Here is a 23,005-nt window from a genome sequence, read left to right as displayed (position 1 = left end):
AACAGCAGAAAAAAAAAACACGCTAATGTATCAGAACATAAAAGCTAACATCCCTGTTTATTAACAGCTGAGCAATATTTAACAATGACAAAAAGAAATCATTTTAAATTTGTGCAAGAACAGGAAAACACTTTGCCAAATATAATGAAATTAATTTGTGAAGGATAATTATCACATGACTATGCAAGCCACCCAACCCGGAATATATTTTATATGCTGTCAAAGAGCATAATGTATAAAACAAAATAATTCAGAGGGAGTCAAAATAAATAAGTCCACTTATGAAATTGACATTCTTAGTGACCTCACCGGCTGAATATCATACTTAAATGGTCCTTCACCTGGCAACCCTGGAGAGGCTGCAGAATAGTACCAACATCTGTATGTCATAAACCAGGTTATTATTGCAATCAATCCTCCAGCAACTTTTTGTGCCATTGAATGAAAATATAACACTGTACATACTAACATTACATCCCACAGTACCACCAAAGCAGTCATCACAATAAACAAGATCTTTATATATAGAGAATACTGGTGATAGGAATTCCTCAGGTGATTCAATTCGGTTTCTGTTACAACCCTAAGAGGACTATCTTCATCAAACTCTTCATTTCGTAACAGTTCACCAATTCTTTCCCATCCACGAATACACTTTGCCTCTTCCATAAGAAGAAGACTGCAATAAATAAGTAAAAACGCATGACCTGATACATCGAAACCGATCCACCTATGCTTATTTTTCACACATAAAGCTTTCGTTGTGTACTTCGAATTGGTACAGGATGACGTAAACTTTTCAATAGAGCCAAACAGAGATGTCCAAATAAACCAAGCAGCAGTGCCAACAAGCAAGCGAGTAATATGCCTCCTCACCAGTTCTTTCTTACCACAACAATAGGTCCAACTTGTAAGAAAAACAAAAGTTCCCCCAATACATAGAGTCCAACCCCATCCATACTTAACAAAATATTGATTGAAGATATTATTCCTCGATGAGAAGTATGACCTTGGTAAAGGAAAGAAATCGGTGATTATAGATCCAAACACGAGTGCAACAAAATAGGCACCTATTTTGATTTCTGGTTCAATCAATACTAGCCGTCTGCAGACGTGTAAAATTAACATAAGTGTCACCTGTTGTACTGTAGTAGGTTCTGGAAGGGGTTTTTTACCAGCTGAGGGCCCTCGTCGTAAAGGAACCGATTGCCATTTCGCACTAGCTGGAGCGTTCACCCGTTTCTTACCAGCCATGTTCATTTTGTTTACAGTAAGTAACACTAGATGTCGTCCTATTATTGCAGTCTGCTATTATGACTCATAATGGCAGACTTCAATAATAACAATAATAATAATAATAGACTGCAATAATGGCATTTTATCAAGTCATAATTTACGACATTGATAAAATTTTCATTTGTTCAGTTTTCAAAATTTTTGTAGCGCCATTTGCATGCAAGTCAGTCTCAATCCTCATTAAAATATTAGTTAATTATCCATCAGCCGGTCTCACATGATCGCCTTCGTGGTAGCACAGTTGGTATCCTAAAACCCCGTCCTCCTAACACACTGTGGAAAATACCTGAGTTAGAATCCCGACAATAACACGACGAATTATTATAAGCCTTTTTCACAACGTGGCTGAGGTTAGTCGCCCTCAGGCGAGGGAATGGTTTTTTCTCCCGAAAACTCGGTTTTTCGTCCAGCAAAACAGAAACTCAACTAAAGAACATATGCAATGTATAGACAATTTATTATGAATCAACAGGATTACCTTTATTTTAGATATAGGAAGCTTCTTTTCCAACCAACTCTCCTAGTCCAACTCGCTAATAATTCTTAGGGAAGGCGATATCAATTTTGCAAAACATGTGGGACATCTTCCCCACTGTGAGAACCGTAGTGTTCAGACCGTACGGTCTCAACAATGAGCCTTCAAGACTACTGTCTTCAATCACCATACCTCTGTCAGCAAGGAAACCATTACGTGGATTGACATAAAATTAGATTTTTTGAAGGTCTAAACTGCTTAATAAATATGGACCGATTATTTCTTTTGGTCCTGTAGCTTGACTTTAGAGTTAAATTTAGGGGTCTAATAAAATGGATATGAGGGGATTATTCTCTACATTCCTTAAGTCGGACTAGAACTTTTTGGGGCGTCATGTTCACAGGAACGGAGCAACTCACAATTAATCCGAAACTTTTGTCTTATGTTGTAGTGTTTGTTCTTCACGCATGCGTATAAGCGACCAATCGTCGGACAACAGGAATGGTCTACGGATATTGATTGAAGTTTCATGTAGTTTCATCTCTAAGGTTTCCGTATTAAGTAGTTTGTGGTAGTTGTGTTGAATATTAATAATTTTTGTTTCATTAAAGCCGAATGATTGTCGTTCATTTATTGCGTGGAACGAAAGTTCCGATGCAGTCTGCTGACGAGGCTAGTAGGGGCCAGACGTGTTCAAAGTCGCTAAGTGGATTTTTCTTATTTATTGATTTGAAATTATTGTTTTTCTAAAACTTTTGATTTAAATTTAGTAGTATAGCATTATTTTGTGATTTTCTGATTAATTTTGTGTATTTATTCTTTACTCGGCCTTGCAATTGCATAAAAGTATCGGTAAGGGTATCCACCTGTTACAAGTCGCAACTCCGCTGAACGAGAAGTTTTTTAGCCATATTTAGCCGCTTATTGAATATTTTTTACATCAAATTATTTTTTGTAAGTAGCTTATAGACCTAGTAAGGATCGTTAGTTTATTCTGAATTAAGACAGCGAGATTTGAAAGTTAATTAATACTTAAGTGTCCATAGATTTACCGTTCGTAATTTCCCGCCCTTGTCTTTGTCATACGATCGTTATATATCGAACCTAGTTAGCGTTAGTATAGTATAGGTTATAATATTTTCAGTGATCGGTAAAATCTATTAAACTTGTTGATCTTCGTTGGCATTTCAATTGTACTTTTAACTAAATACATATAGATTACAAACGTAACATAATTAATTAATACATAACTGATACCGAAGTTATATAAAGGGAACTCGGAGATAATTAATACTTGACACTAAAAAATATATATCCCGTTATAACTGTGTTGGGAGATAAGTTAGGGTTATAAACTGAAATTGAAATTTTATTTAAATTAAAAGAAATCATGACTCAGACCAGAGCAGCAAAACAAAAGGCTCAAGCTAATGGAAGTGCTGTGGCTCAGAAAAGAACTGAGGGGGGCAGTTGCCTTCTGAATCACAGCCTTCTAAAATGCACAGCTTGCATGATGTTTTGGAGCACTCAGGTACGGGACATGATATTGCCATGGGGGATGTCTTTGTGTGTGCGCAATGCAAGGAGTGTATCGAAATCAGGCAACAACTGAGCGTTCTTATGGGCCTATATGAGAGCTTGAAGGACAGGGTGGATGCCCTCGAAGGAACTAAATTGAGGGGCCCATCAAGCTCTTAGCTGCCCACTTCAACGCCAGAGCTTGCACTTGGTCATCGCGCAACACAGCGGCAACCCCCAAGGCAGAATGCGCTGGTCCCAAAGGAACTAGTAGTTGTTGGTGACTCTACTGTCAGGGAAACGGGGAACATGCTTTGTAAAAAGGATAGGTGGAACAGGACCAGGGTATGTCTGCCAGGGGCAAAGGTTGATGACGTTGTAGAGCAGATATCGTCTTTTAAGGGCACAAAAGGTGATATACTCTGCCCGTCTCCTACTCTTGATATCATTAGTTGGCACTAATGATATCAAGAGTAGGAGACGGGCAGAATTGCTTAACAAGTACAGGTCACTGTTGAAAAAAAAGCCATGAAATAGGGTTGAATTTGAAAGTGTCTGCAATTCTGCCCAGACACGATAGGAGGGAGTATATGATGAGAGCCTTGTCGATCAATTCGGCCCTGGAAAGATTGTGCAAGGCTCAAGGGGTAGACTTTTTTTCAGCCTGGACTGTACTTGTTAACAGAAGGGACTGCTTCTACAGGGATGGGACACACTTAAATAGAAAGGGTGCAAGAATATTTGCTGATGCCATCGAGGCAGTGTTAGGTGAGTCGGAAAACTGCTAGCTTGGGGGGAGACAAAGACGAATAGATTAACAGTAGCCACTGGCAGAGGTGAAAGAGATTCTTGCACTGCTTCTATTGGAATCAGCAGAAGCCTGAAAAACAAGATGCAGGATATTTCAGAGACTGCTGGGAGTCATTGCGGTACAAGAAAACACATGGGTTGTGTTAGGGTAGCTAAGAATAGAAATAGGTGCATGTATACTTGCGTGTACACTAATGCTACGAGTTTAGTAAATAAATTTGATGAATTTGAGGTATTGCTCAAAACATCAAAGGCAGATATTGTTGGGATATCAGAGACGTGGTGTCACACAGATATAAGGAATGCAGAACTGGAATTTGGGGAGTACGACGTCTACAGAAAGGATAGACAGGATAGGAAGGGGGGAGCGGTTATGCTATTAGTTAAGAAATACATAAAATCCAAGGAAGTGAAGCCAGTGGACATCGCTGGACAGTGCAGTGTCGAGTCAGTTTGGTGTGACATAGCCATTGGGAGATCAAAATTGACAGTAGGAGTGTGCTATAGGCCTAATGACTCTGGTGAGTATAATAAGAAACTGTACAGGGAAATAGAGTGGGCCAGTAAATCAGAGAGTCTTATAATGGGAGATTTTAATTTCCCAGATATTGACTGGAATTTGGGGGCTGGTCACTCACACACTAGCAAGGCTTTTGTGGATTTATTGGATGATTGTTTTCTACATCAGCATGTTCGGGAGGCAACTAGAGGGAGGAATACTCTTGATTAGATTATCAGCAGTGATTCTTCATGCATTAAGAATCTGCAGATAAATGAACCACTAGGTGGCAGTGATCACAGTGTGCTGAAGTGGGATTTACTCAAAGAGGTAACTACCATTAGGGGTAAAGGGAAGGGTTATTGCTTTCGTAAAGGCGACTACGATGGACTGAGACCGTATTTACAGTGGGACCAACTGATGATGTTACCAACAGCAAATGCAAAATGGGAAGCATTCAAAGAACTTATCTTGGAAGCTACTAGGCTATACATACCAACTAAGAAATATTGTTTAAGATTTAGGCCTAAATGGATGTCAGATGAACTGATGAGGCATATGGCAGAGAAGAAATATGCATCGGATACTTACAAATTAACACGTGACACAGAAGCCTATGATAGATACAAGTTGATCTGTAACCAAGTTACAAAGGAGGTTAGGCAGGCGAAGGCAGATTACCAGAAATCTTTGGCAAGGGATGCAAAGAAAAATAGCAAAGAGTTCTTTACTTATGTGAACTCTAGAAGGAAGGGAATGAATCAGATCGGACCACTTGATATCGATGGGTCAACTGTTGATGATCCTGCTCAGGTAGCTAACAAACTGAATAAATATTTTGCATCGACATTCACACATGAGGAGTTATTTAGCGAGGGGAAAGCCAGAGGTGTATTCAACTCTAGCAGTAGGCTAGAGAATCTTGTAATAACTGAGAGTAAATTGGAGGAGAAATTGTTGAAGATGAACACAAGAAAGGCACCTGGGGTGGATGGGATCTGTCCAGTTATATTAAAGGAGGCAGCAGAGGAAGTAAGCAAACCCTTAGCCATAATTATGAGAGCTTCCTTGGACTCAGGGGAGGTACCCACAGACTGGAGATGTGCAAATGTGACCTCAATTCACAAAGGAGGATCAAAGGCTGACACAAGTAATTATAGACCTGTGAGTTTAACTTCTGTTCCAGGAAAATTAATGGAGGCAGTAGTTAAAGAAGCACTGCAGGATCATTTAGACAAGACTTCAGTTATAGCTCGGACACAGCATGGTTTTGTTAAGGGGAAGTATTGCCTGACGAATTTGATTGGATACTATTATGCAGTCACAAAGGAACTGGATGCAGGGAATAACTTTGATATTATATACTTGGATCTTAGAAAGGCTTTTGATACTGTTGCACATGGAAGACTGCTGCACAAATTGGAGCAGTGTGGCATTGGAGGCAAATTGCTGCTGTGGATAAAGGGGTGGTTGAGGGGGAGAAGACAGAGAGTGGTAATCAATGGACACTGCTCGTCGTGGACTAATGTTATAATTGGAGCCCCTCAGGGCTCAGTATTGGGTCCATTGTTGTTTTCGGTGTTTATGAATGATATTGATGATGGGATGTCAAGTTTAATGTCAAAGTTTGCAGACGATACAAAGGTAGGCAGGGTTGTCAAGGACACTACTGACACTATGCTGCTGCAACAGGATCTGAAAAGGTTGAGCAGATGGGCTGAGAGGTGGCAAATGAAGTTTAACATGACAAATGTAAAGTACTACACATGGGAAACAGCAACCCCAGAGCAACGTATCAACTCTGTGGTACTACACTGACAGTAGTAGAGAATGAAAGGGACCTGGGGGTGGTTGTGCAGGCAGATATGAAGTTTTCTGAGCAGTGCAGACGGCTGCAAGAGTAGCTCATGGTGTATTGTCAATGATATATAGGAATTTTTCTAGCAGGGATAAGGTGATTATTCCTTTGTATAAGGCAATGGTCAGGCCACACCTAGAGTACTGTATACAGGTCTGGAGGCCTCATTTCAAGAAGGATGTAGAGCTGCTGGAACGAGTACAGAGAAGGGCAACAAGATTAGTGAATGGAACAAAGGGTTGCTTTTACGAAGAAAGGCTTAAGTTTTGCAAATTACAGTGTCTGGAGACTAGGCACCAGCGAGTTGATCTGATTGAGGTGTATAAAGCCTTGAATGGTTTGAGCATGCTCAATGCTGATGGGATTCTTCCTCTAGCTCAGAATAATCACCTGAGAGGGCATAAATTCAAATAGAAGAAAGACAGATGTAGGATAGACGTGCGGAAATTTGCCTTTAGCCAGCGGGTGGATGGAACACTTCCATCCCTTGTCGTGGAAGTTGATAGCCTAAATAAGTTTAAGGCTCAGCTGGACAGGTATTTTGAACGAACAGAGGGTTGAAGTGGAAGTGGTTTCTTTTTTTTTTTTATATTTTATTTTATTTTTTATTTATTTTTTTATTATTATTTTTTTTTTTTTGGCTGATGCTGCATAAGCTTGCTTTCTTGCATCAAATGCCTCTACTAATGCTAAATTTGAACGATCCGCCCGCACAGAAGCTTCGTGTTGTTTTGCTCGAAGCTGTGCTACTCCCATGGTAGATCCTATATAAACAGCTTCGCAATTTTTGCATGGGATGCTGTATACCAGATCATGCTGTGATTGGAATGTGATGTTTGAAGGTCGATTTCTGAAGAATGTGTATAATTTGTTCATGGGTTTTGCTATGATTTTCATGTCGGTTCCCTTGCATATTTGGTTAAGTTTATTGTACCAGTACTCGACATATGGAATGGTGATGAAATGTATTTTGGTCTTGTCGGATTTTGTGCAATGTTTGTTGCGAGGTTGTTGTTATTTATTTTATCACGGGCTATTGTTTTAACTTTGTTTATATAGGTTAGCGGGTAACCCCTATTTGAGAATCTTCTAGTTCATTCATTTATTTCAGTGGTCAGAGAAATCTGGGTGGAAGAATATTTAAAGGCGTTGCTCTTAAGCCTCTCTTGGTAAGAGGACCCCTTCGTTGCTCTCATCGATCTTACCCTTCTCTGTCCTCGATTTGCCCTTCTCTGTACTCGTTCTAGCAAATGTACATCCTTTCTAAAATGAGGCCTCCAGACTTGTACGCTGTACTCAAAGCGTGGCCTGACCATCGCCTTATAATGTAACAAAGGTGGGTATATACTCCTCGTTTCGTAGTAGTTGGTCGTTGTAGGGTTTTAGACGCATCAGCAACTTAAGCCATATTGCGTCGTACTGAAAATGCTTTTATTCTGTGGTCGATTTCCTGTTTGCTGGACGGAAACCCAACTTTCGGGGAGAAAAACCATGTTGTTGTCGTCTGAGACCGACTAACTCATACACGTAGTCCAAAAGACAAAAAAAAAAAAAAAAAAAATTACTCGCATCATTGATGGAATTATAACTCAGTTCATTTGCACTTGATGTGGGAAGACGGTGATTATGCAAATTGTGCTACCCACGAAACTCGTACAAAGGAGTTGATTTCATTTGATTTCTTTTCGAATCTATATTTCTCGACAAAGTTAACAGAACAAAATATTTTTTATGAATATTTTATTGTGAGCAGTGCCGCCGAAGGCGAATATTTGATATAATAAACATCCCGGTATGCAAATTCGATAGAAATCGCTCTACCACCTGACAGAACCGCACATTATGTAAATTATTCATGCCTAAAAAAACACGAGTTGCGACCTAGAATATCACTTCATTCTAGATTTTTGGCTTGCTCAGTGGGATAGTCACATCTCCAGTACTCAGGATGGAAAGTCATCGTCGTTTAGATGATTCTTTGAGATGGCGATCCGTTGGACGACTTGAAGCAGTCGCAAGCGGAGATATCACATTGGCTTAATGTGTCACGCAGTGTCATCTCGGCACTGTGGAAGCAGTTCGACAACGCGAGCTGTAACTGCGGGCAGGAGGAAACCTGGGAACACCTTATCCACGACTGTGACAACTGTGAGGACCTCAGATGTCAGCTATACACACGCATCAACTCCTTGCTAAGGAACCGAGAAGAAATAATATTGCAAGAAGAAGATAATTACCGGGCATTCACCGTCTTTGCCCGCGAACTCTTTGAAAGACAAAGATCCCTGCCATATCATCACTAACCTATGAAAACACAGACGTGATTACCGGAAATAACTGCAAAACTCTGAACTAGTGACCATCTGAAGTAGATACAAGACATGAACGTGACGAACTGGACCTGACTTCTGGACTTGGACCTCCACCGGACTTACGCAAAGATGAAGATTGCAACTTGGACTCGGACCTCCACTGGACTAACACAAAGGTGAAGATTGCATCTTATGATGCCATAGAGCCATATGGCGCCCCGGCTAGACACTCTGCCTAGCCTGCTTTTTACTCCTCTTTCCCTGGCAGGGGAGGGGGCAGCCTGCTGTCTCCTCCCCCTCCTACTACCCCTCTTTCTCTTCTGGTGGGGCATGAGCATGCCCCACCAGAGGAGAAATGGGCACTATTTCAACAGGGGTCATCTTCCCTATCTATCCCTTACTTGCAATTTACAACCCCCCTGTCTTCCGCCTCCCCCTCCCATGTAGTAGTAGTAGTAGTGGCATGTGATGCAAGAAAGCAAGTGTATGAGTTATGCACATCAGCCAAAAAAAAAAAAAAAAAATCACACCATTCCCTCCAAATGCCTGTCCAGTGCCTCCTTACATTTATTCAACCTATCAACTTCCACAACGACAGATGGAAGTTTGTTCCAGCAATTAACCACACGCTGGCTAAAGGCAAATTTCCGCACATCTATTCTACATCTGTCCTTTCTTAATTTGAATTTATGCTCCCTTAGGTTCGTAATCTGAACAAGTGGAACCCATCAGAATTCAGCGTGCTGAACCCATTCAAGGCCTTATACACCTCAATCAGATCACCGCGCAGGTGCCTAGTCTCCAGCCACTGCAATTTGCAGAACTTAAGCCTCTCTTGGTAAAAGGATCCCTTCATTCCCCTCACCAATCTTGTTGCCCTTCTCTGTACACGCTCAAGCAAATCTACATCCTTCCTAAAATGAGGCCTCCAGACCTGTACGCAGTACTGAAGGCGTGGCCTGACCATTGCCTTATACAGATGAACAATCACTTCCTTTTCCCTGCTAGCAAAATTCCTATATATCATTGACAAAACCCCATGACCTGCCCTGGCACCCTGTCTGCATTGCTCAGAAACCTTCATATCTGACTGCACAATTAATCCCAGGTCTTTTTCATTTTCTACCACCTTAAGTGTAGTACCATACAGTTGGTACGTTTCTCTAGGGTTATTTCTACCCATATACAGTACTTTGCATTTGTCAAGGTTAAACTTCAGTTGCCACTTCTTAGCCCATCTGCCCAAATTATCTAGATCCTGTTGCAGTAGCATACTGCCATTACCAACCCTGCCAACCTTTGTGTCATCTGCAAACTTCGTCATTAAGCCTGATATACCTTCATCCATCAATATCATCGATAAATATACAAAACAACAGTGCACCCAACACCGAACCCTGTGGGTTCGGTGTTGGGTCCATTGTTGTTTTGTATATTTATCGATGATATCGATATATATATTTGTATAGTAATAATAACATAACATTATTCCACTAATAACATTAGTCCCCGAAGAGCAGCACCCATTGATTACCATCCTCTGTCTTCTCCCACTGAACCATCCTTTATCCATTGTAGAAACTTACCCTTAATACCATTCTGCTCCAATTTGTACAATAGTCTTCCATGCGCAACAGTATCAAAAGATAAATTAATAAGATCTATAAATAAATAAAAGCTTCCCTGAAATCCAAATATATGATATCAAAATTATTTTTTGCATCCAGTTCCTTTGTAACCACATCATAATATCCTATCAAATTTGTCAGACAAGACTTTCTTTTAACAAACCCATGCTGTGTCTGAATTATTGCTGCAGTCTTGTCTAGATGATCCTGCAATGCATCTTTAACCAGTGACTCCATTGTTTTACCTGGAACAGACAGAAGTTAAACTAACTGATCTGTAATTACTCGTGTCACCCTTCGATCTCCCTTTGTGAATTGGGGATACATGCCTTTCCCCTTACACAGCGCTGCCCCCACACGTCCAAATTTAAAACACCAAAATTCATGCCCGAACTATTAGGAAATCTGATCACTTCCAGCGCATATCCCTTATAGCCCCATTAAACAGCATATAATATATCATCCCAACTGTGCCCAAAAGAAAAGAAGAATTTTTTTTTTTTTTTTTTTTCAGGTCCTAGCCACTGAAATTTCAGGAAAGCAGGTGGCAGAACCTGCCAGAGCAAACTTTAAGGGAACACCTGGCTGGCCTCCACGTGGCGGAGTATGTAAATATCAGATCCCATCGGGGGCCCGGCGGCTAACACGCCAGATGAACAAGGGGCACAACATATTACACAACACATGACCCACACGCTTTTAAACCTCTGGCCTTGACAGCGTACGGTCCTCGATGCAAAGAACATACTCGGAGATGGGATTAATCCCTGGTGCCGTTAGACCTGAAAATACTCTGTACTCTGTGGAAGCAGTTTGTCTGCGGGTGTAGCACAATGATATCGTCACCGTCCTACCCACACCGGGTGAAAAAGGCCCGGGTTCGAATCCCGTCGATGACGCCAAGAACTTTAATGGGCTTTTTTCACTCCGTGGTTGAGTTAGTCGGTCTCAGGCGTAGATAGCAAGGTTTCCCCCCCCCAAGTTTTTCGTCCGGTAAAACATGCAAATCGACAGAGAACACCCGCAATTTACAGACAAAATAAATATATGGGTAGATGTCATATGGGTATGGTTACCCGTAATCATTTACGGGTAACCATAATTTTTTTTTATGGTAGTAGTTTCAGGAAACAGGATCCATTACAAGAAGAGCTGCCCAAGATCACCCGATGGCTACGTTAACGATGTCCTCTTATCAACTATCTTTTGAGGTTGCTGCTATCAGAGCTGAAAACATTTCCAACCAGACTGTGTTAAGAAAGCTCGATTCCAGTGGACTCTATGCAAGGAAGACAGTGGTTTCGTGTCCCTTTAACTCAAACCACTTGAGAGCTCATCAAAACCGGTGTCATGAACATGTGACTTGGAGCCCTGACAAATGAGATACAGTTCTCTTCTCCGATGAGTCCCATTTTAGCCTACAAACAGATTCTAGACGTTATTTCATCTGGAGGCAACGAGGAATGCGGTACCACCCCTCCAACCCCAGAGAAAGATACTTTTAGAGTGCAGGCGCGGTTCTCGTGTGTCGCGGAAGAATAATAAGAACAATGGCCATATCCCTCTTCATGTTTTTGATAGGGGCACTGTAACTGCGCAGAGGTATGGAGAACAGATCCTCGAACCCCACGTGCGACTTTTTTGGAGGTGAGGTTGGTCTAGATGCTCTTTTCAATAGCATTAGTAGCGGTACATGACGCAAGAAAGCAAGCTTATACAGTATCAGCCAAAAAAAAAAAAAAAAAATCCTTCCCATTTCACAGATCCATTCATTCCAAATGTTTATCTAGTTCTGCCTTGAATTTATTTAAGCTATCAACTTCCACACAACAGTAAAAATCTGTTCCAGCAATCAACTACCCGCTGGCTAAAGGCAAACACTGCACATCTATTATACAACTGTCTTTCCTCATTTTGAAACTATATCCCCTCAGGTTTGTAATCTGAGCAAGAGGAGGAATCCCATCAGCATTGAGCCTGCTCAATCCATTCAGGACCTTATACACATCAATCAGATCGCCTCGCAGGTGCCTAGTCTCCAGAAGCTGCAATTTGCAGAACTTAAGTCTTTCTTCATAAGAGCACCCCTTTGTTCCCTTCACCAGTCTTGTTGCCCTTCCCTATACCCGTTCTACATCCTTCTTAAAATGAGGTTTCCAGACCTGCACACAGTACGGAGGCTGTCGCCTAACCATTCCCTTATACAAGAGGATAATCACCTCCTCATCCCTACTCATAAAATTCCTGTAATCATTGACAAGACTCCATGACCTACTCTGGTAGGCTGTCTGCACTGTTCAGAACTTCATATATGACTGCACAATTACCCCCAGGTCTTTTTCATGCTCCACCTCCCTGAGTGTAACACCACCCAGTTGATACATTTCTCTGGAGTTACTGTTACCCATATGCAGTACTTTGCATTTGTCAATGTTAAAATTCAGTTGCCACTTCTCAGCCCATCTACCTAACTTTTCCAGATCCTGTTGCAGCAGCATACTGCTATTACTGTTATTATCAACTCTGCCAACCTTTGTATCATCTGCAAACTTTGACATTAAGCTTGATTTGCCTTCATCAATATCATATAAATATATAAAACAACAATGGGCCCAACATCGAGCCCTAAGGCACCACTAATAACATTAGTCCACGTAGAGCAGTACCCATTGATTACCACTCTCTGTCCTATCCCATTCATCTATCCTTTTATCCATTGTAGCAGCTTGCCGTTAATGTAATACTGCTCCAATTTGTACAGTAGTCTTCCATGTGCAACAGTATCAAAAGCTTTCCTGAAATCTAGGTATATGCTATCAAAATTATTTTTTTGCATCCAGTTCCTTTGTGACCAAATCATACTGTCTAATCAGATTGATCAGACAAGACTTCCCTTTGACAAACCCGTGCTGTGTCCGAATTATTACTGCTGTCTTGTTTAGATGATCCTGCTATACTTCTTTAACCAGCGACTTCATTATTTTTCCTGGAACAGAAGTCAAACTAACAGGTCTCTAATTACTCGTGGCACCCTTTGATCCACCTCTGTGAATTGGAGATACATTTGCAGATCTCCAGTCCGTGGGGATTTCCCTTTGTCCAAGGATGCTCTCATAATTATGGCCAATGGTTTTCTTACTTCCTTTGCCACTTCCTTTATATAACTGGATATATTCCATATTCCATCTATCCCAGGTGCCTTTCTTATGCGTAACTTCAACAATTTCGCCTCCACTTTGCTCTCAGTTATTACAAAATCATTTAACTATCTTTTAGAATTTGATAAGCATCTGGCCCTCTCCTCCTTGAATAATTCCTCATGTGTGAATGTAGACGCAAAAACTCATTTAGTTCGGCTGCTGTATGGGAATGATCATCTATAGTCAGACCATTGATATCAAGTGGACCAATCTGATTCATCCCCTTCCTTTTAGAGTTTATATAAGTAAAGAAATCTTTGCTGTTTCCTTTGAATTATTTGCCAAAGCTTTTTCATAATCTGCCTTCGCTTGCCTAACCTCCTTTGTGACTTGATTACAGACTAGTTTGTATCTACCATAGGCTTCTGTGTCGCCTGACAATTTATGTGGATCCCATGCGTTTTACTTGTCTGCCTCGAGTCTGATTAGTTCATCTGACATCCATTTGGGCCTGAAGCTAGAGCAGTATTTCTTAGTTGGAACAAAAAGCATAGTAGCTTCCAAGATTACTTCTTTGAATGCTTCCCATTTAGATTTTGCTGTTGGTAACATCATCAGTTGGTACCACTGTATAAAACCTAAAAAATCTCTGAGACCACTTTACGAAAGCATAAACCCTTCCCTTAACCCCTGGTGGTAGTTATATCTTTAAGTAAATCCCACATCAGTGCACTGTGATCACTGCCACCTAGTGGTTCCTTTATCTGTAAATCCTTAATGCATGAATAATCACTGCTGATAATCAGATCAAGAGTGTTACTCCCTCTTCTTGCCTCTCGAACATGCTGCTGTAGAAAACAATCATCCAATAAATCCACAAAAGCCTTGCTCGTGTGCGAGCGACCAATTCACAAGTTCCAGTCTATATCTGGGAAGTTAAAATCCCCCATTATAAGACACTGATTTAGTGGCCCACTCTATTTCTCTTCATAGTTGTTATAACTTATAATTACAAAAGAGATACCGATCCCAGTATTAGGAATAAAAAATATAAAGAAAAACTGAAAAAAAAGTCTTGTAAACAATAATTCCATGCCAATGACCACTTCATCCATTTATAAGATGTTTCAGTGTCAATATTTTTTTCCTCATACGCAACACTCTTATTGGTTGTTGACTATGCTGGTTCTTGTTTTTCATCTTTATGCAAATCCACATACATATAACTTTCTTTGTTGTATCGTTTTTGAAACTATTAGGTTGTTTTTTGTTGAATGAGCACACTCAGGGTAATGTTTACTTTGGAATTTAATATAAAATTTTATAAAAACCAATAAACTGACGATTTATTTATTCATTGATGCAGAGGTCTCTTTTTGCTGCTCTTGTCCTCATCCATGTATTCATTACATACTTTCCTAACCTGGTTTCTTTAGAAACCGGGTTATTTCTTCAGAAAACTCTTCGGGGATAAAAATCTCAGTAATAAAACTTAGTAATGCATTCTTGTTATTCCTAATTTTGTGAAATAGAATTTATTTTGCAGCTAAATTTAATAAATTTATTTTCAAAACGTAATTACATCTTACATAAGAGAGAAAGACTGAAAGTGACTTTTCAAAAAGTCACACATACAAATAAGGTTTCTGTGACCAATGCCAGATAGTCTGGGGATCTTCACTCATATTTTTAAAAGCCCTAAAATTAAGATTATGGCCGTCTTAAACCGATATTAATTTCATTGTTCCGGATTCTTCACGACCTTAGGGCCCCTGGCTATTTCTTCAATAAATCCCGCCTTGACTGGGTCACCAAAAATATACGAAAGTAATGATGAATGGCAACAGCAGTTTGTTGATAGCATTTTTAATATTCTTCAGTCCACCAACAAGATAGTATTCAGTTGGGCAAGAAGTGTTGGCTCGATTGAAAAGTCCTATCACGTCTTTATAAATCATTCCACGGTGATTTAACTGGACTCAAATCAGAGCTCAGGTTTGGTTCACCATATTAATGTCATATTATATTATTTTCTCCCTGAATAACAGTCCATAACAGTTCAGCAAAAAACACAACCTGATCATCCAGAATATTTGTTTGACCAGCATGATTCATTCTGGTTGGTATTTCAAGTACGGGACCCACTTCATAATAGGTAAAACGACTTCAAATCATCATATCACTAACTCACCACTAGCTTGAACGACACATGGCACAGTCTGGACGAACCGCCTCATTGCTGCTCCTGTGAACTCTGGGCCTGGCATCATTAGAACATAAGAAAAATTTGAATTCGTTAGAATACATCACAGAGTAACAATCATCACTAGTCCAGTTTTATTGTCTCTTAGTCCATACTAACAGGGATTTTTATGCGCATCTGCTAACATTGAACATTTTTTTTTGTGGAACCCTAATCTAGAAATCCATGTTATATAATTCTCTTCGCAATATTTTCTCAGAAATACAAATATCATATTTCTTGATGAGTTCTTCTGCTAACTGGTTGCAGCAGGATTTTTTGTGTGTCTTGTTTGAAATCGTTTTTCCTTTACAAGCGATATTCAACGCCGATCACGGTCACTTGGAACAGACTTTCGACCACAGTTCTACCGCTGATTTCTGATTGACTTCAACTCGTACCATACCTTAAAACTGTTATTACCGTTCTTTCTGAAACACTAGTAAATTTAAATTCGGCTACTTCTTTAACATGAAGTCTTTTAGACTTTTCAAATGCAGGTCAAAAGGACTTCGGCACTTCTAAAAGATTTTTATTTATTTATTAAACTAGGCGGTCCCAATCAGCTTTTCTGGCAACCCTACCACCTATTTATAGTATGGTACAAGGCCTCCGTAGCCGAGTGGTCAGGAGCGGGAATGCAGCCTGTTATGTGTAATTTCAAGTGATAAATTCAACACACGAGTGCTACTTCAACAAATGTCCTAACAACAGAAATAAGATAGGACATGCCATCACATGTCAAGTAAATCTGTTCAGCGTAATTAGAGTTGTAACCAGCGAAGCACATCATCCTCTAAGGTGAAGATCGTGAGACCAACATTCCCCACCCGACCCACAAGTCAGCACCTCCATAAATTTAACCCAAAATCGCCTAATGACTACAGACCAATTTCCGTAGTATGCACCTTCCTCAAAATCTTGGAAAAAGCCATACTTCCTGCTCTCACCCATCACATGTTCGGCCACAAACTTCCATACCTCCATAGTGTACTACCTGGACGATCCACGATCACCAACCTCATGGGCACATTCTTCAGAATTGAAGGTACCTTAAGCAACAAAGAGCAACTGGATATTGTGTTCCTCGACATTAAGGCGGCCTTTGACAATCTGTCCACCCATGCATTATGTACCATACTCTGCAACTACTTCAAAATCTCTGGTCACATCCTAGTTCTCCTTAGGAAACTCCTTCCGTCCAGGACCCTATAGATCAGAACCATAATCACCACATTCTCTGCTCCAGAGGGCTCTCCCAAGGGGGCGTTCTCTCTGCCGCCCCCTTGCCGCATCTTTAGAACCCTTTCTAGCAAACCTTACTAATTTTACCATTACGCAGATGATATTAAGTTCTTCATCAACACAAAATGCCCCCAGTCTCTCCAGTCTATTACTGTGAGCTCCAACCGGCAGCTACAAGAACTGGAGAATTACCTTCATGCGATTGGGCTCTCCATTAACAAAGAGAAAACTTCACAACTGTCTATCACCAAGAAGAAAAATACCAACGATGTAAACATCATTATAGCGAACTCTCAAGTTAAAAAAGTCACCCACCGTAAGGATTTGGGTTTCACCTGGGACAAAGACCTCACCTTCTTGCTAATACCACTAATATCACTTTAATGAAAACTTATTCGGCTTTATGGGCAGTAAAGCAGGAGATCTCCAACTTCCATAACCCGGGCCTTATCATCAAATACATTCTTCGATGCATAATCCCAATTCCTTTATATGCCTCGACTATATGGTCCTCAGCACCCTCATCATACCAAGCCAGGTTCCTTTCCCTGGAATATTGGATTTTGAAATGGCTAAATAGGGTTGCCGGGCTAACACCTGCAATCTCAAAATCTGTTCTGGTCACCAACCTTAATACGCTTCCTTGGAGGTATCACATTATCTCTATAAATCTTCTTACCCTCTCTCAGCTTCTATCCGGAAAACTGAGCTCACCTGATATATGGGATATCATCGCCAGACCGTCAGACAGGAGAAGATGCCAGACCAACGCATCCCCATACAGATCGAAGCTGCGCAGCATGTCCTCCTAGACAACATGTTTCCACATAACTCCTTCCAAATATTGAATAGATTAGCCATAGACGGTGAGAAGCTGTTCAAGGACAGAACCTATAGATCTTCCATTCTTGCAGACGTATGCCCTCGTTATGCTCTAGGTGGACTCTCTGAGTTGCCACGCTGTCCACGCTCTGATGTAACTGTATGTACTTTTATTTGTTGTATTTTATGTTTATGTATCTTCACGAGAGACTGTTTAAGGCCGTGTATTGTATCTAGGCTCTGTACACAATGCATTTGTCTGTCATTTATGTTTAATCTCTGTATGTAACTCGTGTCCTCTAGCTGCATAGCTCTAAAGGGATATTTCTTAGGAAATAAATTGATATTATTATTAATAATAATAATAAACACATCCTGTTCCAAAAGAATGGCAAAAACTCGTTTTTGCCACTCACTAATATCTGTTTTGTGCCCCACCTTTTGAATTTGAAACCTTGCTTTTTTAGCCACAGCTGATATACACCTGTACAGTATATTCATTACTACAAGGAAACAAGCATGGAAAGGAAATAAGCATGGAAGAAGCACTTGTTCAATTTGTTATATCTGCGCGGGAAGCACAGTGATTATAATCACCGTCTTCCCTACACTGTGTGGAAGAGGTCCGGATTGCAATCCTATCAATGAAGCAAGAAATTTTTATGGACTTTTTTTCACATCCGTGGATGAGTCAGTCAGTATCAGATGTGGATAGCAAGATAGTTCCTCTCCAAAAGTTGGATTTTTCCTCCAGCAAAATGGTCAAATCGATGAGAGAAAACACAATTCATGGACATAATGCACATGGGCAAACAAGGTAGCTCTTGGGTGGCCCTACTATTACAGTTCCTTTGTTCAATTTGTTATATATTCTGAGTGCAACTGACTAATTTTTTTCCGGCGCCTTTATTACCTTGGACTATAATTTATGTAGGATGTTATAGGAATGATTATTTCTGTGCAGTTTGTTTAAGCAGGGATCAAGACAGAATGGAAGATCTTTAAAAGTGATATTCTTTCTCATAAACTGCATAAAAATTATGGATGACCATCAAGGGACATGACCAAGTTAATTAACTCATAAAATGTTTTTATCCCATTTAGACGGGACTCTAAATGGTCAGACCTTTTCCACATGATATGCTGTTAATCTTAACCACTTTTCCGGTTGCAAGGATTACCCTTATAGATTAAACAGCAAATCAACCTCCATAGGACACGCAATTTACAGACATATTATATATGGCACAATATGGCCTAAGTTGCTGATGCGCATGAAATCCTACAACAACCAACCAACTTGATGACCTGCTCCCGCTCCTTAGAATATGGATTTTATTTATTCCCAAAAAAAGCGAAATCTTTTCTTATTCTCAACTTGGTAGGAAAACCAAATAGAGCATTCTTCTTCTTCCAGTCCCATAGTTCCCGGAGTAGCTGTTGTGGCCACCAACAAATTCCTCTAACTGCATCGACCTGTGCTACACGGGCGGCATCGCATAATGTCACGCCCAAAAGTTCATTGATCCCATCCTACCACCTAGTTGCAGGTCTTCCTTTAATAGCAGTTTTTGGAGTTGGTTTTTGTTATGGTCTCTGAGGCATCAGATAATGTGGTGGTATGCCATTGAAATAGAGCATTAGAACTCTTTAAATAGATAAAGTGGCATCAAAGTTCAATGAAGTTACAAAAAGTTCCCAATGTACCAAATAAATAAATAAATTCTTCCAACAGGAATTATCTCATATATACGTGCTAGAAGAGAAGCACGAGTTGTTCAGTTGTACGGCTGTGTGTCTTTGTGGCTCCGGTTAATCAGTTAAATTAACAGAATTATGCTCAGGTTTATATGATGATTTTTATGTTGGTGTATTCCTAATTTGATGCTGAACAAGAGGATATCCATTGTGTGGCGACCTGGACATCCAGGTATTTATTATTTATAGTTTTCTTATACTGCAAAATTTGCTGTTTTTGCTACTCACGGCTGACCAGAGATACCTATCGCTTCCGGCTACAGGTCAAGGTCAGGCAAATGCGCTGTGGGTTTGTACTTGCGGTCAAGTGACCATGGCAACACACGTCATTTACTGCCTCCTAGCAATTATCCACGCCTCGTACAAGCGGATTTCTACATCCAACAGTTACAAGTCTAGCCAACTAAAATAAGCCGTAATTTTTGACTTATTTTGTATCTGATCGGTAAACGTATCACTTGGAATACGATACGTAGTTAAGGCAACTACTAAACACAATTGTAAACTCTTTTCCAGCCCACTACTAGTAATCCTTTTATCTGCGCCTAAAATCTGAAAATGCCTTTAAAGCAAGATCACCCAAATAATGAAAGCTGTGTAATTTGTGGAATTGTTCCGGACGTAGCTATAAAATGTACTTCCTGTCTCAAGACATACGGAAGCGAATGTCTCGCGTTGGACCTAAAGAGGCTCGGAAAGCAGCGACGGAAAGTTTGGCAGTGTCCCCCCTGTAAGGGAGAAAATTATATGCATTCACTCGGAACAACTGGTGAAACTTTTAACGACGTTAACCAAATTTCGGATTCACCTGAGCACAGGACCCAACCCGAACCTGAGGTAGACACGGAAAAATTGACATCGCCAGATGCACATGTGGAATTGCCACCCGACTCATTACAGGAAGAACAAAATGACCATTCAGATCTCATCATGCAAAAATCTAGTAGCTCCCAACAGGATAACACCCTATCAACAGAGATCTCCGCAATAATTAATCAAACATCACTCGAACACAGTCCACTCCTGGTCTCGCTCCTCACAAATATTGAGACAACTCTATGTATAAAGCTGTCGCCAATTCATAATATCCTCGCAGACCTACTGCTAGAAAACAAGCGACTACGAGAACACAATGAATGCATACACAAAACATTGGAGGTGTTGCGGAAAAATTTTGAGGACCTGAAGCAATCGGTTTGTGATCTTGCTGTTCAAACTAACCATCATGAGCAGCAGCCTCCGGACGAACACTTTCACGCGAAACCGAGAGCTCCTACCCAAACCACCCCATCTTTATTACCACTTGACCCCTCTCCAGCCCCCATTCTTACAACATGTGAGTCTGAAGTTGTGTGCCCTGAACGTAGCACTAGACCAGTATATATTGAAATCACAGCAGATGCCAACGGATACTCAGGAAATACTGCCTCACAGAAGACCCAAAGAATTCATCAGGAGCAGAATCTGCCAAATCGCACCTATTCGCGATCACAAAACTCACATATGGGGTCCTCGCGCTCAAAACCGGATAATGCTTTGGCTGCTGAAGTACATCGCAATTGTAGTTCCGCCTCAAACAACGTGAGAGGTAACCATTATGCAGGGACTACGATTGCATCTAATGTAAAGACCCATAGAGACACTACAACGTATGCAATGATTGCAAGCCAACGAACAAAAGAACAAACACTGACCCGTAATCCAACTGTTAAGGAACTGAGCCCCAATCTTAAAGTTATTGGAACCAATTTGCACTTCAGCAAGATGCAAATTGCGAACACTGGAATGATGAGCAAGCGGATCCGTAATGTCTTCATTAGTAGGCTCTCCCCTGCTACCACAGCTGATGATGTGGAACACCTTCTTGCTGCTTTCAAAATGAATGGTAGAGTCACCAAGCTATCCACAAAATATCCCACCTACGCCTCCTTTAAGATCGATGTGGCTGATGCAGATTTTGAAGCACTCTTCAATCCTGAAATCTGGCCTGCTGGAGCTCTTGTTATGCCATATCTCGGACATAAAGGGCAGCGATATAGAAGTAATGGAAAGGACTCCCACCAATGGTACCCTGATTCATAGCAATCCCAGATCTCGTTACCGCAACTAGAACCACAGACACGGAACACCAATATGCCGATCCCTGTGCTCATCAGTCCTAGACACACCCCGCTGAATCGAGTCGTGCGATGTCAGAGACCACCTGTCCGTATCAAAGTACCTACAGTACCTGCCTGCACCATATTTTATCAGAATGTGCGTAGTCTTAGGAACAAGCTTGACACTATGGAGCAAATTCTGCTCCCCGGATATTTTGACCTGCTCGCCATCACCGAAACCTGGCTCAATGACGATGAAGAATTCCTAGCAGCAGCTGCCCCAGCTGATTATGGGGTCGTATTCACATCTCGGATTGCACGCAAGGGTGGAGGCGTCGCAATATTTTACAAGAAATCCACTTTCAAGCTATTGGATAATAAATCCAGTAACTCCCCTAACTATGAAGCAATCCTCGTTACGTTAAGATACAACTTCGTGACGTTTGACCTCTGTGTGGTGTACATACCTCCAACGCCTTCCCCGCAAATCATCCTTGAAGTTTCCAACTGGATAATCAATCAGCTGCATCCTACAGCCTCTCACGTAGTTTGTGGTGATTTCAATTTACCTCCTCAGCTATCTAATATGAAAAAGGATCTTCTGGCACACTTGAGATGTGCTGATCTACAACTTATTAATGAAGCTCCAACCAGGGGGAATAACCTCTTAGATCTAGTTCTAGCCTCTATCCCTTGCACCCTTGATTACATTGCAGAAACGTCATTCGACTCTGATCATGTCCCAATACATGTGACTGCATATCTGCCAGCCCCCAAATTAGAAACCAGAAGGACAACAAAAAAGGTTGACATCACTAGCCCCGACTTACTTGACGTAGATAAGTGCATCAGAGCCGCCTCTCTCATTCCCTGGGTGGCCTTAGAGACTTGTGACCCAGAAATAGCTGTGAACATTCTCACAAACTGGATCAACACGGTTGCCAAATATGCCGCCTCTAAAAAAATCACAATCAGTCCATATACAAGACTTTGGTGGAATTCAGAACTCAAAATGAGTTTCCAGCTGAAGCAACAGCTCCATCGCACATGGAAACAGTCGCAAAATGTCAATGATCGCATCGTTTATTCTAGGGCACGAGCTCAATTTAATCGCATGAAATCTGAGGCAATCAAATTATATGTTAACCGAGATCTGGCTAAAGGAAAAATTCCATACAAGAAAGTGAACCTTCATTTTCCTCTGCAATTTGATCCTGAATTGTGGCTCGATTTCGTCACAAGATTTAATCGTAATCCTATGCCAAACTCAGATCTGGCTCTACTAACAGAGCCCACCCAGCAA

General features: G+C 40.8%; 1 protein-coding gene across 1 annotated transcript; it reads right to left on the bottom strand.

Annotated features, from left to right (window-relative positions):
- Positions 1-202: 202 nt before the first annotated feature.
- Positions 203-1,255, bottom strand: Fitm (acyl-coenzyme A diphosphatase Fitm). The gene has a single exon (XM_090378726.1). The coding sequence runs from the start codon at positions 1,252-1,254 to the stop codon at positions 280-282; it is 975 nt and encodes a 324-aa protein (XP_090234852.1). The 5' UTR covers position 1,255; the 3' UTR covers positions 203-279.
- Between the last annotated feature and the right edge of the window lie 21,750 nt (positions 1,256-23,005).

This window comes from Mastigoproctus giganteus, chromosome 7, assembly GCF_048544385.1.
Source record: "Mastigoproctus giganteus isolate SK-2022 chromosome 7, ASM4854438v1, whole genome shotgun sequence".
Classification (NCBI taxonomy): Eukaryota; Metazoa; Arthropoda; class Arachnida; order Uropygi; family Thelyphonidae; genus Mastigoproctus; species Mastigoproctus giganteus.
This window is presented reverse-complemented; position numbering and strand designations above follow the sequence as displayed.

What these genes read in the sequence shown, in the direction of transcription:
- Fitm (XM_090378726.1), bottom strand. Translation starts at nt 1,254, where the DNA reads ATGGCTGGTAAGAAACGGGTGAACGCTCCAGCTAGTGCGAAATGGCAA.